We start from the raw sequence: 17259 nt of genomic DNA, 5'->3' as shown, positions 1-17259 counted from the left end.
ATCGCCAAATTCCCCCACCATCAACATCCTGGGGGTCACCATTGACCAGAAACTTAACTGGACCAGCCATATAAATACCGTGGCTGCAAGAGCAGGTCAGAGGCTGGGTATTCTGTGACGACTGACTCACGTCCTGACTCCCCAAAGCCTTTCCACCATCTACAAGGCACAAGTCAGGAGTGTGATGGAATACTCTCCACTTGCCTGGATGAGTGCAGCTCCAACAACACTCTTGAAGCTCGACACCATCCAGGACAAAGCAGCCCGTATGATTGGCACCCCATCCACCACCCTAAACGTTGACTCCCTTCACCACTGGCGCACTGTGGCTGCAGTGTGTATCATCCACAGGATGCACTGCAGCAACTCGCCAAGGCTTCTTCGACAGCACCTCCCAAACCCGCAACCTCTACCACCTAGAAGGACAAGGGCAGCAGGCACATGGGAACAACACCACCTGCACGTTCCCCTCCAAGTCACACACCATCCTGACTTGGAAATATATCGCCATTCCTTCATCGTCGCTGGGTCAAAGTCTTGGAGCTCCCTTCCTAACAGCACTGTGGGAGAACCTTCACCACACGGACTGCAGCGGTTCAAGAAGGCGGCTCACCACCACCTTCTCAAGGGCAATTAGGGATGGGCAATAAATGCTGGCCTTCCCAGCGACGCCCATGTCCCATGAACAAATAAAAAAAAATTCTGTAATGGTCCGAAAATTGCTTCTTACCTGTCTTACCAGATGTTTACATCTGCTTTCAATAAATTTGTGACCACGGTACTGAAGGAACAGTGTTTCTTCTATGCCTTTGCTGTGGCCTGTGTTCTTTGACTAGTCTTTCGCTACATTTCTGGTTCCTGTTCCCGTGTCTCTCAGTGCTGCTTTTGAACCAGTTATTCGGAGATGCACGAGAGCTGCCTTCAGTGAGTTGGCTTGCTTTTATTTTTTCCTTCTCTTCCTCTCTGCCACTCAAAAATACCCAAATATTTTGGGGAAGCTCTTGGCTCTGCTTAGTGCCTCCCCCTTGCTAGCACAGCTGAAATCTGGAACTTGCCATGAATCTGAGTCCCACCAGTCTGTCACAGCAAGTTGAAATTCCAATGTCTGTCAATGAAAGGCTGTGGGACACAAGTAGTTTCCCTTCAAAAAAGGAAGAAAATTGAGAGTTTCATGATGGTGAAAAGGCGCACTAGGAAAAAAAGGAACAGGGATCCAAATAAAGTACAGATAGGAAGGAAATGGAAAGAAGCAATGAACTCTAGTAGTGAAAGTAATGTGAGGAACATCATGGTTGAATGATAACTTCAAGGTGGTAGTGCCTGTATTACGTGCAGTGGAGGACAGAGGTGGGGCTGGTCTGAATTTTATCGAAGTAGTAGATTATAATTTCTTTTTAACAGTGCACTAAAAGTTTACTGAGCCATACATTTCGAAGGAAATGCTTTCAATTCAGATTTGTAATCAACATTACTTTTCATGATGCAGAATTTTGTGCGTACTAATGGTTTGGATCTGGGTTAGCAGTAGTTTTACTGTTAGCAATTTAAATAGTTATGGAGGAACAGTTGAAAAGGAATCAAAATATTTTTCTGGATATATGGCTATTAATAAGGTGTCAGTCTCTGGGCAGCTATATTTTACAAATTAGTATAAATCAGATCATGTTACCAGAAGAAATAATAAAAAATAAAGGCTATTAATGTTGAAAATGTAATTTAAAAATCGGTTATGAAGAGAACTAATGCTTTGAATCTTCCTTTTGTCCAGCTTGGAGCAGAAGCTGTGCGTATTTTGTAACTGTGGAGAGCGGAGTTTACATGGACAAAGAGAGCTAAAGCAATTTGATCCATCGGTTGTGTTCGATGAACTTGGAAATGGAGGGACTAACAGAACTGAGAGGGAGGCCAGTCCAGTGTCGAGGCACACAAGTGTTTCCGGGGTGGAGGGGCTCTCAGATGAGCTCTCACGAGTTGGCTTTGAGCAAAGTGCAACAACGATGGCTCTCTTTGAGTCAACAGGTGAAAAACTATGCTTACTTTATTATTTAGAGTGCAACATTTCCTCAAACTGTCCTCAAAATTGGATTTTAGGGATAAAATTTCTGTGTAATGTGTTGTATGCTAAACATTTTTATAAAATGGTTTCTAACCCTTCTTTCCCCAATAAATTTATGTTGAAAAGATTAGAGTTAGGATTCATTAACATTTTTACAGTTATTAATCTTGTTAAATCTGTTACCTTTTAATAACTTGAATGATGGAGTCTTTTTGGATAGTCCAGAATGATTCAGCAGTAGTGACACATTGCCAGAGGATGATGTCCTTTCACTGTGGACTTAAAACTTCAGTCTGCAGAATTGTATATGCTGATGTAGTCCTTGACAGTTCATTGCCACCACGTAGTTATGCAGATTGAAGTTAGTTTTTTTAACTTCATGCTGATGTAATACTGAAACCAAGTTTGTTTTTGGTGAACATTCTGGGGGTCACCATTGACCAGAAACTTAACTGGACCAGCCATATAAATACAGTGGCTACGAGAGCAGGTCAGAGGCTGGGTATTCTGCGGCGAGTGACTCACCTCCTGACTCTCCAAAGCCTTTCCACCATCTGCAAGGCACAAGTCAGGAGTGTGATGGAATACTCTCCACTTGCTTGGATGAGTGCAGCTCCAACAACACTCAAGAAGCTCAACACCATCCAAGATAAAGCAGCCCGCTTGATTGGCACCCCATTCACCACCCTAAACATTCACTCCCTTCACCACCGGCGCACAGTGGCTGCAGTGTGTACCATCCACAGGATGCACTGCAGCAACTCGCCAAGGCTTCTTCGACAGCACCTCCTAAACCTGCGACCTCTACCACCTAGAAGGACAAGAGCAGCAGGGACATGGGAACAACACCTTCTGCACGTTCCCCTGCAAGTCACACACCATCCCGACTTGGAAATATATCGCCGTTCCTTCATCGTCGCTGGGTCAAAATCCTGGAGCTCCCTTCCGAACAGCACTGTGGGAGAACCCTCACCACACAGACTGCAACGGTTCAAGAAGGTGGCTCACCACCACCTTCTCAAGGGCAATTAGGCATGGGCAATAAATGCCGGCCTCGCCAGCGACGCCCACATCCCATGAACGAACGAATTAAAAAAAAGAACTGGGCAAAAAGCAGAAGAATATGAATTTGGGGTAGGAAAAAGATGATGGTCTGCAGGACCTCAAACAAGCTGCTTTCTAGTTCCTACATTATTGTCCTTTTCTACAAGTCTTGTGACTACATGTGGTCACATTAAACTGCACAGTTGAACTAAGACTTCAGAGTTCCTTTGTGCAGATTTCATGAAGGATGTTGTGACAAGGCTCTTAATTGCCTTGGCAGCTGAGCCAGATCCTGTCTTCATCTTGCATCCACAGGTGCACTTTCCATAGGAACAGGAGTAGGCCATTCAGCCCCTCGGGCCTGTTCCGCCATTCAACGGGATCAAAGTTGATGGTGATCAAGAGCAGAAACCCTGGCTGTTTTTAGTTTCCGCATCTTCCTCCCCCTCTCTCACCCCCCTCCCCAAAGACTCAAGTCAAATATCTAACGGGTACGGTAGCATAGTGGTTATGTTACTGGACTAATAATCTGGAGTCATGAGTTCAAATCCCGCCACGGCAGCTGGGGAATTTAAATTCAATTAATTAAATTCAATTAATTAAATAAAAATCTGGAATTAAAATACTAGTGTCAGTAATGGTGGTCATGAAACTACCGGATTGTCGTAAAAACCCATCTGGTTCACTAATGCCCTTTAGGGAAGGAAACCTGACGTCCTTACCCGGTCTGGCCTATATAGGCGAGCCACTCAGTTGTAAAATCTCACTTTAAAAAAAAAAGTCACAATAAGAATAAAACCGGACGGACCACCCGGCATCGGACCACTAGGCACCGGACACGACAAAGGCAAACCAAGCCCAGTCGACCCTGCAAAGTACTCCTCACTAACATCTGGGGACTTGTGCCAAAATTGAGAGAGCTGTCCCACAGACCAATCAAGCAACAGCCTGACATAGCCATACTCACAGAATCATACCTTTCAGCCAACGTCCCAGACTCTTCCATCACTATCCCAGAGGTGGCGGTACATTGATCTACATGTCAGGAGGGCATGGCCCTGGGAGTCCTCAACATTGACTCTGGACCCCATGAAATCTCATGGCATCAGGTCAAACATGGGCAAGGAAACCTCCTGCTGATTACCACCTACCGCCCTCCCTCAGCTGATGAATCAGTCCTCCTCCATGTTGAACACCACTTGGAGGAAGCATTGAGGGTAGCAAGGGCACAGAATGTACTCTGGGTGGGGGACTTCAATGTCCATCACCAAGAGTGGCTCGGTAGCACCACTACTGACCGAGCTGGCCGAGTCCTGAAGGACATAGCTGCCAGACTGGGCCTGCAGCAGGTGGTGAGCGAACCAACACGAGGGAAAAACTTATTTGACCTCATCCTCACCAATCTACCTGTCGCAGATGCACCTGTCCATGACAGTATTGGTAGGAGTGACCACCGCACAGTCCTCGCCCCGTCTTCGCTCTGAGGACGCCATCCAACGTGTTGTGTGGCACTACCACCGTGCTAAATGGGATAGATTCAGAACAGATCTAGCAGCTCGAAACTGGGCATCCATGAGGCACTGTGGGCCATCAGCAGCAGCAGAATTGTATTCCAGCACAATCTGCAACCTCATGGCCCGGCATATTCCTCATTCTACCATTACCAACAAGCCAGGGGATCAACCCTGGTTCAATGAGGAGTGTAGAAGAGCATGCCAGGAGCAGCACCAGCCGTACCTAAAAATGAGGTGCCAACCTGGTGAAGCTACAACACAGGACTACATGCATGCGAAACAGCGGAAGCAACATGCTATAGACAGAGCGAAGCGATTCCACAACCAACGGATCAGATCAAAGCTGTGCAGTCCTGCCACATCCAGTCGTGAATGGTGGTGGACAATTAAACAACTAACGGGAGGAGGAGGCTCTGTAAACATCCCCATCCTCAATGATGGCGGAGTCCAGCACGTGAGTGCAAAAGACAAGGCTGAAGCGTTTGCAACCATCTTCAGCCAGAAGTGCCGAGTGGATGATCCATCTCGGCCACCTCCCGATATCCCCACCATCACAGAAGCCAGTCTTCAGCCAATTCGATTCACTCCACGTGATATCAAGAAACGGCTGAGTGCACTGGATATAGCAAAGGCTATGGGCCCCGACAACATCCCGGCTGTAGTGCTGAAGACTTGTGCTCCAGAACTAGCTGCGCCTCTAGCCAAGCTGTTCCAGTACAGCTACAACACTGGCATCTACCCGACAATGTGGAAAATTGCCCAGGTATGTCCTGTCCGCAAAAAGCAGGACAAATCCAATCCGGCCAATTACCGCCCCATCAGTCTACTCTCAATCATCAGCAAAGTGATGGAAGGTGTCGTCGACAGTGCTATCAAGCGGCACTTACTCACCAATAACCTGCTCACCGATGCTCAGTTGGGTTCCACCAGGACCACTCAGCTCCAGACCTCATTACAGCCTTGGTCCAGACATGGACAAAAGAGCTGAATTCCAGAGGTGAGGTGAGAGTGACTGCCCTTGACATCAAGGCAGCATTTGACCGAGTGTGGCACCAAGGAGCCCTAGTAAAATTGAAGTCAATGGGAATCAGGGGGAAAACTCTCCAGTGGCTGGAGTCATACCCAGCACAAAGGAAGATGGTAGTGGTTGTTGGAGGCCAATCATCTCAGCCCCAGGACATTGTTGCAGGAGTTCCTCAGGGCAGTGTCCTAGGCCCAACAATCTTCAGCTGCTTCATCAATGACCTTCCCTCCATCATAAGGTCAGAAATGGGGATGTTCACTGTTGATTGCACAGTGTTCAGTTCCATTCGCAACCCCTCAGATAACGAATCAGTCCGAGCCTGCATGCAGCAAGACCTGGACAACATCCAGGCTTGGGCTCATAAGTGGCAAGTAACATTCGCGCCGGAAAAGTCCCAGGCAATGACCATCTCCAACAAAAGAGAGTCTAACCACCTCCCCTTGACATTCAACGGCATTACCATCACCGATTTCCCCCTCCATCAATATCCTGGGGGTCACCATTGACCAGAAACTTAACTGGACCAGCCATATAAATAATGTGGCTACAAGAGCAGGTCAGAGGCTGGGTATTCTGCAGCGAATGACTCCCCAAAGCCTTTCCACCATCTACAAGGCACAAGTCAGGAGTGTGATGGAATACTCTCCACTTGCTTGGATCAGTGCAGCTCCAACAACACTGAAGAAGCTCGACACCATCCAGGACAAAGCAGCCCGCTTGATTGGCACCCCATCCACCCCCCTAAACATTCACTCCCTTCACCACCAGCGTACAGTGGCTGCAGTGTGTACCATCCACAGGATGCACTGCAGCAACTCGCCAAGGCTTCTTCGACAGCACCTCCCAAACCCGCGACCTCTACCACCTAGAAGGACAAGAGCAGCAGGTACATGGGAACAACACAACCTGCACGTTCCCCTCCAAGTCACACACTATCCCAACTTGGAAATATATCGCCGTTCCTTCGTCGTCGCTGGGTCAAAATCCTGGAACTCCCTTCCTAACAGCACTGTGGGAGAACCTTCACCACATGGACTGCAGCGGTTCAAGAAGGCGGCTCGCCACCACCTTCTCAAGGGCAATTAGGAATGGGCAATAAATGCTGGCCTCACCAGCGACGCCCACATCCCATGAACGAATAATAAAAAAACAAATCTAGTTTCTCCTCATCTTTCTGTTGCTCCTAGCTATTGCTGCATTTGGGTAACTTATAGATTAGATATCAAATCTGAGGCTTTCCTGGTCTGTGTGGCTCAGTACCACACCATGTGGTGCATTTACCCACGTGGGTGTCATGGCCTGTTCTGGTGTGTGATGATTCAATAGAGTATCTCTGTGCAGTTTGTGTCATCATGTTAGCTTGGCTCAGTTGGTAACACACTCTTTCCTGGTTCAAAGCTCACTCCAGAACTTGAGTTCATCATCTCGATTGAAGCTGTCATGCACTACTATGGGCGTGTTGCATTGTCTTTTAGATGAGCCATTATCTCAAGGCCTTGTCTGCCTGTTCCAGTGGTTCAGGTTACTTTAAAGATCACATGGCACTATCTGAAGAGCAATGGAATCTTCCTGCTTTTGGCAACATTCTTCCCTCAACTAGCACCACCAAAAAATAATTAACTGGCTATTCATCTCATTGCTATTTCTCGATTTTGCTGTGTGCAAAATGGCTGCTGCATTTGCCTACATAATTTGCTGCACTTCAATGTAATGAATTGTAATAGAAATGCTTTGAGGCGTTTGAGATCAGGTGCTAAATGCAAGTCTTTTTTTCCTTGTACATGGAGGGAAATTGCAATTGTAACAACACTGCAAATATTTCAACCTTATTTACTCTTGTAGACAGATATCTTCCTCTGTGGTAATCTTGATTAATGCTGAGAATTCTGTTGGCTTAGTTTAGTTGACTTTCTATTTTATTGACTTAACTAGTGTAATCATGTAAAATGTGATTGGGACAAAACCATGGTAAAAGCACATTACCTGTGCAAATTGTGTCCATTGATGCTACTTGGCTCAATGGTTTTGCACGCTGTCTTTTACCTCCAGGACCTGGGTTTCAAGTTAACCTGGACTGATGAGATGGAAGTCTTCTCATTCCGTAGGGCCCTAGTTGAATGAGTTTTAACAGACTTAACCCAGTCCCTCGTAATCATGAGTCCATGGGATAAAAGTGTCCATAATTCTACACCAAATGGCAATCTTATTTTGCATGGTACAGGAAAATGAAATGTCATACTAGTGGAGGAAGAGTGCTTTGTAAGATTTGGGTTAAGGTACATTGGTGTATCAGGACCATTGCTCTGCATCTAACCTGTTAATTGCCTAATCTGAGGTGTGTATCTGATGCTGACACTAGGTGCAAGAAGTAGATTTTTTTAAAAATCTACATCTCGTTAAGATGTCCTTAGCTTCAGCATATTTTTCACACTATATTTTGAAATCAACAGTGCTCCCAAAGCAGGGAGTTCATAAGTTTAACAAAAAAATCTGATTAGTTCTTGAGAATTTGCTGTACTGAATGGAAGTAATATTTTCTGCACCACTTGTAGTCCAACCTGTCCATTGTAACCATCTAGCACGATACATTGGAGGTCTGAGCTAGCTTGCACTTGATTATTCTCTGTAACCAGTATTAGATATAGTGGGATCTTCCAATTGGGGGAGAAACCATTTCAAACTCTTATTCTCCCAAAAATATTATTCAGATGTTAATTTAATAAAGCTGATCAACAAATAAATACTTTAAAATGAACTTAATTTGAAAGATATTTAGTTAACATAAAACCTAAAGGAAAACAGAAAATTCACACTGCTCCGTTAACAGGTTTTGTTCCTGATCCTGACTATCTCTCTCCACAGGGCATTTCTGGGCTCATCATTGGTGTGCAGCCTGGTCAAATGGCGTTGAACAGGATGAGGGGCAAAAACTGGTCAATGTGGACAAAGCTGTAATCTCAGGTATCTCGCAGGTAAGAGGTCAAAATTCATAACTTTGGGCTCTTCAAGTAGTACATAGTCGATCTTTTTAAACTGCTACAGAGGACTGATTAACAAAATATTTATTGTCTATTACTGATTTACTCCATAAGATACAATAATGGGGCCACAAAAGGTTTTGCTTGTCCTTTGTACTTATTTTTAACAATGAGAATAATTGATTGTAAGAGCAGTTTAGTTTTGTGGACGAGTAAATTATTGAAGCTAGCACTTCGTCTTGCCTCTTCAAGGTGATGGTTCCCAGAGATGGGAGGGGGATTTTTTTTTTAATCTTGCTCCCAAAAAGTAGGCTGAATGGCAGTCAGGGAGAATGTCGATGTCTGAAATGAAATATTCATTCTTATTGGTATTGCATAGGGGTTGCAGCAAGAATTGCAGTTAAACTGTTGACATGTAATAGTGTGTCTCTTTCTTGGTTGTGCACTACAGCAAACTGGAATGATGGCACATTAAATGTGTATTTATTTGAACTACTATTCAAACTACTATGGGTGGAATTTTTCTCTTGAAATCTGCAACTGTGTAAATGTGCCAATCTTAATTCTCTAATCTGTTGCTCTGAACATTTTCCTGATTTCTATTTTTGCTAAGTGTTGAGTTAATGGTAAATGATAGTAATGTTATACATTTTAAAAGTAATATTGTTTTTTTGCTTTCACAGAAATGTGAGTATTGTAAACGGTTGGGTGCTACCATCCGGTGCCAGATGGAGGGATGTTTAAGATCATACCACTTCCCCTGTGCAGCAGCATCTGGATCCTTTCAGTCAATGAAAACCTTGACACTTTTGTGTCCAGAACATACTGATAAAGCAGTGCAGATAGGTACTAAAGAATGCTTTAAATAAACATGTACTAAAGGTGTCATTCCCATTGCACTTCTTGGTAGGGGGAGCTGCAAATACTTCAAACTGGTGCAAATAAAAGCTGATGTATGTGAATGTGACTTTTTTTTATAATTAAAGTGGGAATCACTAGCGCTGCGATGTTTCAGTGGGTAAATGCTGTGACTGATGTGGTGCTAAGCTATACAAAAGGTTCTAGATTTGATCCCTGGTGCTAATTTGCCTGATCTCAGAGAACATGGTGCCAGGGGCCTGCAGTTGGTCTAAGTAATCCTAGGTGAGGGAAGATGAAAGTCAGCCAAGGTTCCTTGGTTGCTGTCCTATTAGAAAGGGCACATATGCAAATGTTGGATGAGGAGAGGGTTGGGTTCAGCTGGGATATCTGGTTTCCCCCTCCCCCCTCAAAATTTCCTAGAAATGACCGTTTGGCATATCTGGAAGGCCGATAAGCAGCTGTAGAACGTGTCCCAGCTTCAGGTGAAGACATTTTTGAAGGGAGGGGGGGGTAAGGTGGGAGAAGAAAGGAGATGAATTTTTTAAAAATGAACAACTTGACTGAATCATTTGTTGTACGACCAGTTTCAGTTGTGTAAATCTAAAGATCTTATAACGTCGAAATGGTGTTGAGTTCTTGACCACATTTAATACTGATGATGTGGAGATGCCGGTGATGGACTGGGGTTGACAATTGTAAACAATTTTACAACACCAAGTTATAGTCCAACAAATTTATTTTAAATTCCACAAGCTTTCGGAAAGCTTGTGGAATTTAAAATAAATTTGTTGGACTATAACTTGGTGTTGTAAAATTGTTTACAACATTTAATACTAGTCTATCTCTTTTGGCTTTGCACACCGGTAGTCAAGATCAATTTGAATTTTTCAGGTCAAGCGGGGTTAGGGTGTGGGATAATGGAACCAATGTGCTGGGTGGGGGGGGGGGGAGGTAGATCTGAGGGCGAAGGAGGGGAATGGGGAGGTGAGTGGAACGAGGAAAGAGAAGCTGGAGGGAAAGGATAGGTGGAGGAGAACTAAGATAGAGAAGGAGGCAGGGAGAGGGGACAGATGGGAAAGTAGGGAGGTGTATAGGAGAACAATGAAGCGGGGGATCAGATAGTCACCATGGGTCAGCAAATCATCTTTGTGGTGAGGTAGGTGGAGGGGTGAGGGTGGGAGGGGGTCGAAAGACTGCGAGTGATGCGGGGCAGTTTAAATTTGATGGCAACAGGCACGGTCTCAGAATTCTTGTTGCACTGTTGCCCAGCGGGACTTAATACTGAATACTTATGAGGGTGTTTAGAGAGGGCTTCAAAAGCAGTAGGGTACTTTCTGGAAGGACATTGTGAGGTGAGTGGAAAATTGTGGTGGCGCTTGCATCTTCTTGATGCAGGCTTACCGATAGGGTGATTTTGGAGTGGGCCTGGCAACGACTCTGTCTGCAGGGAGGTTTGGCTACTGAAACTCCATTGTGAATCCTGCTCAGTGATGGGGTTCTAGGTCAGATGGGCTTTCTGGTTTTGTTTCTCAATTTTCATTGCAGTTTGTTTCAATTAAATGCTGGCAATTCCACTGCTGCTTCAAGGTTTTGCTGACTAACATAATCGCTGGCTCCTTGGACTCGCTGTCTTCCAGCCCTTGTCTGCTGCCAGTTTTTGAGGATGCTGCTTCCTCATTTTATATGTTGGAGTGAGGGGGGGGGGGGGAGGAAATGAGAGTGGGGGCTGAAGACTTGAACAGTGCTGGGGTCGAAGAGTTGTTCAGCGAGGATGCAGGGGCTTGAAATGTTACTCGGTGGGGGCAGCGGCGGCAGGTGGCGTTCACAAAAGATTTGCTGTTTTTTATTCCAAACAGGTTATTCCAATTCGGATTATAGAGGTTTATAGGCTTGTTTTGTCATTTTTTGTCCTGCCACTTTATGTAGTTTAAAGAATTCACTTGAGCTACTGTTTGGGCTTTCAAATAACTTAAGGTGATGCCCCATTGTTTCCGTTTTGCCACATTGTATTACATTGCTAGCACCACTTATGGAATTCTGAGACTTACTGTTTTTAATATATTCTAGATATAGCCCCAGTATGGATTACTGTCTGTTGTTGTAATACACAATAAATTATATCTTTCATTTATGTGGTGAAAGTTGAACTGTTGAACCAATGATAAAAGCCCACCTCAAATTCCAATTTGTGAGCTAATCCAAATGGAACACACTTACAGTAGACCAGTGATGATCTGAGATGAAACAATTGCATGAAATCAAGAAGGATGGTGTTGGTGTTCAGGCGTAACTGTTTTCTGATTAGACGGGTACTTTGGATAATGGCTGTAACTGCCAATAGGTAATTTTGTTTTCGGCTAGCAAAACTAATCCGAAGCCAAGCTGATGATTGCGATCGATGTATAAAAATTTAATATCTGGATTCTATAGTTGTGAGCCTCATTCGGAAAATATTATTAATGACTGGATTAGTGACTAATCAAACTGCATCTTTCTTACACTAAATTCCAGCTCTGCACTGTCACCCAGGTTAGGGCTTGTGATTGACTTATTTAAGATATCTTCTTCCATACTAACCAGAAAGTCCTCACTGTAGAGTAACACAGGACTAGCTTGGTTTACATGTTAAAAAGATCACTAACTCAAATATGTTAGAACATGATTAATCTGTGCAGGTTTCCAATCTCTCTCTGATTTGACACTGGTCAGTAACCTGCAGTAAATTGTTATAGCCTGAGTCTTAATATTTTTCCCCTTTTTTCTTCCATTTTAGCAAAGGATGAGGCAAATTGTGGTGTGTGTGACGCTCCAGGGGATCTCCTGGACCTTCTCTTCTGTACCAGCTGTGGACTGCACTATCATGGTGCATGCCTGGAAATTGTAGTGACACCAGTTAAACGTGCTGGTTGGCAATGCCCTGAGTGCAAAGTATGCCAGACTTGCAGGTTTGTAACTGTTTGAGGTAGACACAATCTGCGTTAAGGATTAAAAAAAACTGTCCAGGGGAGAGCGACTAAAGTTGAAATTTGTTTAACCAATTAGAATATTAATAGTTGTAGAGAAAAATGCCAAATGTAAGGGAGAGTATTTAGTATTCTCTCTTTCAAAACATTATATTGTGCTATAATTTGTATAGTTTTACTGTATGCAGTGCATAGCATACAAATAATTTTGTATTGTATTGGACTGCTATTTTAATGTCCTGATGTACTCATTAAGTAATCCAATATATTCCATGGAAAATTGGTGTGCCTTTTCCTTTGTATAAATTTCTAATAAAGTACATCTATAAAACTTTTCAGCATAACGACGACGTTTTAGATTCTTGTAGATTAGGTTGTGATGTCTCTTATTGAATCCCATGCAGGCAGCCTGGTGCGGACACAATGATGCTTGTGTGTGATGCGTGTGACAAGGGCTATCACACATTTTGTTTGAAACCAGCAATGGAGTCACTGCCTACTGATAGCTGGAAATGCAAGGTGGGTGCATGTGTGTGTGTGTTCTATAGCTGTCTTTCAGCAGCAAATATAGGTGACTGTATAGTGGTGCTAATGCAGTGGTTTACATGATGACTTCAGTCTGCTGTGGTTGGACCACCAGCTCCAGTGTGAATGGTACTTAAAGCCACGTGTCTGAACTTTTTCTGTGTACAAAGAATCCCACCATGATGGTTGAGAGATTGCAAACCTTTCTTTGGTAGGCTCACTTGCTTGTTTTATTTATATTTATTTATGGACACATGAGAAGAATTGCTGAAAAAATTCTCAAACAAATGAAGCTAAAACGCGAGATAGAAATTTTTACTTTTCTAATAAATTCATAGTATCTTTTTTAACTTTACCAGCATAATTTTAATCAGCTGAGAAAGTAATGAAGCACATCCCAGATTTCCTTATATTCATATATATTACATTAAAAAAAAATTCTATCCTCATTCATGCAGGTTCACGTTGATATGATTTGTGTTTTGCTTTTTAATCTGAAGATTGTGGGAGGCACAGTCATAGAACAGCTGAAAGTCCCATGCTGGGTTTAGTTTTCAGTGCAACTAGTGGAAATGTTCCACCCTTTTCTTAAAGTTTTCTCGTATTTAGGAAGCTGCAGTGGTAGCTGTTTAAATCAAGTGGATAGAAGCCTGCATTTGACGTATTTAAAGTGCTTTGCAAGGTAGTTTCACTTGTAATTTCTTTCTGCAGAACTGTCGTGTGTGCAGTGATTGTGGTTCGAGATCTGCAGGGAAACATCCAAATGCGCAGTGGCATCAGAACTATTCCGTGTGTGAGAAATGTTACTGGCAAAGGAACAGGGACAGTGCTCTGTGCACAATATGTGGTAAAACAAATGGACAAACAGATGACACGTTAAACTGCCATATCTGCCAAAAGTAAGTGGCTTCTGCCATTAGTGATTAATAGTCAGGTCTGGAAAAGGTGTTCTATTAGCAGCAACCATCATGGTCAACTGCTTCCATAGTAAACCACACCATAGTATGTACATGAAAGTTCATTGGTCTTCTGCTGTGATTTCTCTCAAATGGTTGTTTTTTTTTCCCCTTCATGTAGCTTTGTTAGTATTAATGTACATGGAACCTAAGCCAATGTGGGTGAAATTTAATACTCTTCAACCAAGGACACAGAGTGAAGTATTACATAGAACTTACAGCACAGACATGGGCCATTTGGCCCAGCTGGCCTATACCAGTGGTTATGCACCACACTAGCCTCCTCCCACTCTACTTCATCTAACCCTATCAAGTCAACTATATATACATTATTAGTATCTATATCTCTTCCAATAATTTTCTAAAACTGTTTTTCCCCATACAGTTTTCTTCACTGCACAACATGCACACTTTACCCGGTTGAGTCGGCAACTTGCTTCCCCATCTCTGCCAATACAGCTCTTAAACTAGCTGCTAAATGGCGTGCGCGATCAGGTTAGGGTGATTCTTCCTCTGATTGATACATTCCCCCCTCTCCCTGTAGGGAAGAGCCTGATCTTTTCATTCTTGCATTATGTGCCAGGAATTCCAAGTGTTAGGAGAAACTCTGAATAGGACTGAATTATAATTTTAATAATTTCAGTATTTCCATGTACTTGTCTACTTAGTCTCACCAATTTAAAGTTCTATATTGGAAACAGTCACCTTTCATTGGCCTGTTGTATTCCTTATTCTTAGGTGGATCCATGCAGACTGTGGCCCTTCATCTCTCCATTTATCAGGACAACAGTACACATGTACAATGTGTAAAAACCCACCGCAAAACACAGGCCATTCGGCTCCTCAGCATGTTGATGAGAGGCGATCGAAACTTGGGTCAACGGAATCAGGTATGAGATAATAGATTTATTTGGTTGTCATTTCTGAAAAGTGTTTGGCACTGACCTGGCAGTAGTGAAAATATCTTTGCACGGTAAGTCACAAAGTATTGTTAGCACGTTAAATTTGATCATTCGAATCTTGTTATACTGAAGACATCTGCCATATAGTTATAGGAAGATGATTTTAGCCTTAACTAGTAGCACGATAACCTAAAGGAGTTGGGACTTTGACATTTAATGCGCTACCATGTTCTACTCTGCACATTTAATTTGATTGGTAATGACTGCTGACATAATCATAATAAAGCAATGATTTTTAGTCCTTCATACAGTAACTTGGATGAAATCGATAGTCAGAACATCATGGCAAAAACATTTAGCTGCAAGGTATTGGGGACAAAGAAATACAGAGAGGGCTGAAAAAGATCAATCAACTCAGGAAAAACATGCCAAGCACACCAAAAGAGAATGAGAAACATAATTATTTCTCTGTATAGACTGGTTCACATATTGGAAACCCAGTGAATTTGCATGTGTGAATGGCTGTGATACTGACAGCCATTACTGACATCAATAATTCCTGAATGTGCAAGGTGCCTATAAGGTTCAGGAATTCACATTGTGACATCAGGCCACAGTTGTGCTGAATGCAACTTGGTGTGTTTAGTGCCAAGTCTCTGGAGCTCTGGAAATCAACAAGAGATGGGTAGACTGAACAAAAACTGGAGCTCTGCTGCTAAATGCAGTACCAAAATCAGGTACAGTTGTCTTCAGTAGTGCTGCCGGCCAAATGGAACCATGCATCAGGAGCTGCTGGTACTAACATAAGTGTATTCGAGAAGATTTAAGCAGCAAAATAAAGCTTTGTGATTCCTTTGAGGAGTATTGTGGATTAAGAAAACTTGTTGTTATGCAGTTATCTAGTTATTTATCATGACCAATTGAAATTTACTATTCCATGACAGAAAATGCATGACTTCAGTAGATACTGAAGTACTTGGAGGGTTCAGTTTATTTTTTGTGAAGGGATAATTCCTTCATCCTTGAACTATACACAAACTGCAGTACAGTGGATGGCAGTTTGCTTTTTGGGCCATTCTGAGGTAGCAGATATGAGGCATACAACAGCGATCATAAGATGACTTCAGCATGCCCTTTCCAGTGGTGCTGCTGAGATCAGGAAGTCAGTGAGTGGTGATTGAACTTGTATCTGTCAAGGCTATGACACTGCAAGTTCATGCTTTAATGAGCTGCACCATTGTTACTTGAGTGTTTAAATCTAAATACAGTTGACTGTTCCTGAAGTCTCTGGGGATATTTAAAATCAAATTATTTAAACAACCTGAAAAATGTTATTTCCTATTTTGCAGAGAAAATAAAAGAACAAACTGAATGGACTGAAAGGCAGGAAAAAGACTTGGAACCAGAAGAAAAATTGATGGGTGACTGTGTTGCTGGAGACTCGTTTCACAAACAGGAGGGTGAGAAATTTACCTTTTAAACTGGGGCTATTTATCAGTTTTGAGATATGCTTTGGACTTGCAATAATATATTAGTTTTTGATGTCATTTATTTTTCTAGTAGCAGAAAATCATCTATACAAGTGAATTCTCTCCATTATAAAAGATCCTATAGTTTCAACGTTTTGCTAGTCAAAATATCCATCTACCTTTTTTGTGAACTGCTGCAATCCTTATGGTGATTGCGCTTTCACAATGGTGTTAAGTATGGATTTCCAGAATATTGACCCACTGACAATGAAAGAGCAAAATGTTATGTGACTTGGAGGGGGCCTAGCTTGGCTGTGATGCCCCCCTGGAAGTTGAAAACCTGCTGATATTCACTGTTCAGACCACCTGGGTGAAATGTTGGAAGGTGACCAAAGCCAGGGAAACCACAGCCCAGCAGGAATTAACTCTTTCAGATGAGGGTGAAGATGAGAGAGGAAAGCATTTGGTTGGAGGAAAAAAAAATCATAGTTCTGGGCTTAATTAGCAAAATATCTAACTCCATTTTGTTGAGTATCCACATTTGTAAATTTATCTGAAAGTATTAGCTGAATGTGTTTTTTCTGCTTCCCAGAAGAGCTAGTGCACCCTGGATGATTAAAGAAATTGAGATTATAATAAAATGGAAAAAGGAGGCTTATGATGAATGTCAGGTTCATCATATAGTAGAGAATCAAGCAGAATACAGAAAGTGCAAAGGAGAACTGAAAAAGGAAATAAGGGACTTGAGGAAAGATTAGCAGATGAAATAAAAGGGATCACTAAAGTCTTATATAAATAGTAAAAGGATAGTCAAAGGAAGGATGGGGACAATTAGAGACCAAAAAGGAAATCATCTTGTGGAGACAGAGGGCATGGTTGAGGTGCTAAAAGAGCACTTTGCATCTGCCTTCACAAAAGAAGAGGATGCTGCCAATGTCACAGTAAAGGAGGAGGAGGAGGTAGAGAG

At 42.8% G+C, this 17259-nt stretch overlaps 1 protein-coding gene across 11 annotated transcripts in view; it reads left to right on the top strand.

The window, feature by feature from the left end:
- kmt2d (lysine (K)-specific methyltransferase 2D) overlaps positions 1 to 17259 on the top strand; it is a 207723-nt gene that overhangs the window by 53431 nt on the left and 137033 nt on the right. For all 11 annotated transcript variants that reach the window (XM_067976637.1, XM_067976644.1, XM_067976647.1 and 8 more), the window contains 8 exons: positions 1769 to 2019; positions 8501 to 8610; positions 9300 to 9462; positions 12251 to 12422; positions 12845 to 12959; positions 13677 to 13864; positions 14660 to 14811; positions 16173 to 16283. In XM_067976637.1, the coding sequence (XP_067832738.1) occupies positions 1769 to 2019; positions 8501 to 8610; positions 9300 to 9462; positions 12251 to 12422; positions 12845 to 12959; positions 13677 to 13864; positions 14660 to 14811; positions 16173 to 16283 (1262 nt within the window). The remainder of the gene's footprint in view (positions 1 to 1768; positions 2020 to 8500; positions 8611 to 9299; positions 9463 to 12250; positions 12423 to 12844; positions 12960 to 13676; positions 13865 to 14659; positions 14812 to 16172; positions 16284 to 17259) is intronic.

This window comes from Heptranchias perlo, chromosome X, assembly GCF_035084215.1.
Source record: "Heptranchias perlo isolate sHepPer1 chromosome X, sHepPer1.hap1, whole genome shotgun sequence".
Taxonomy (NCBI): domain Eukaryota; kingdom Metazoa; phylum Chordata; class Chondrichthyes; order Hexanchiformes; family Hexanchidae; genus Heptranchias; species Heptranchias perlo.
The sequence above is the reverse complement of the archived record's forward strand: the minus strand, read 5'-3'. Positions and strand labels throughout refer to the sequence as shown.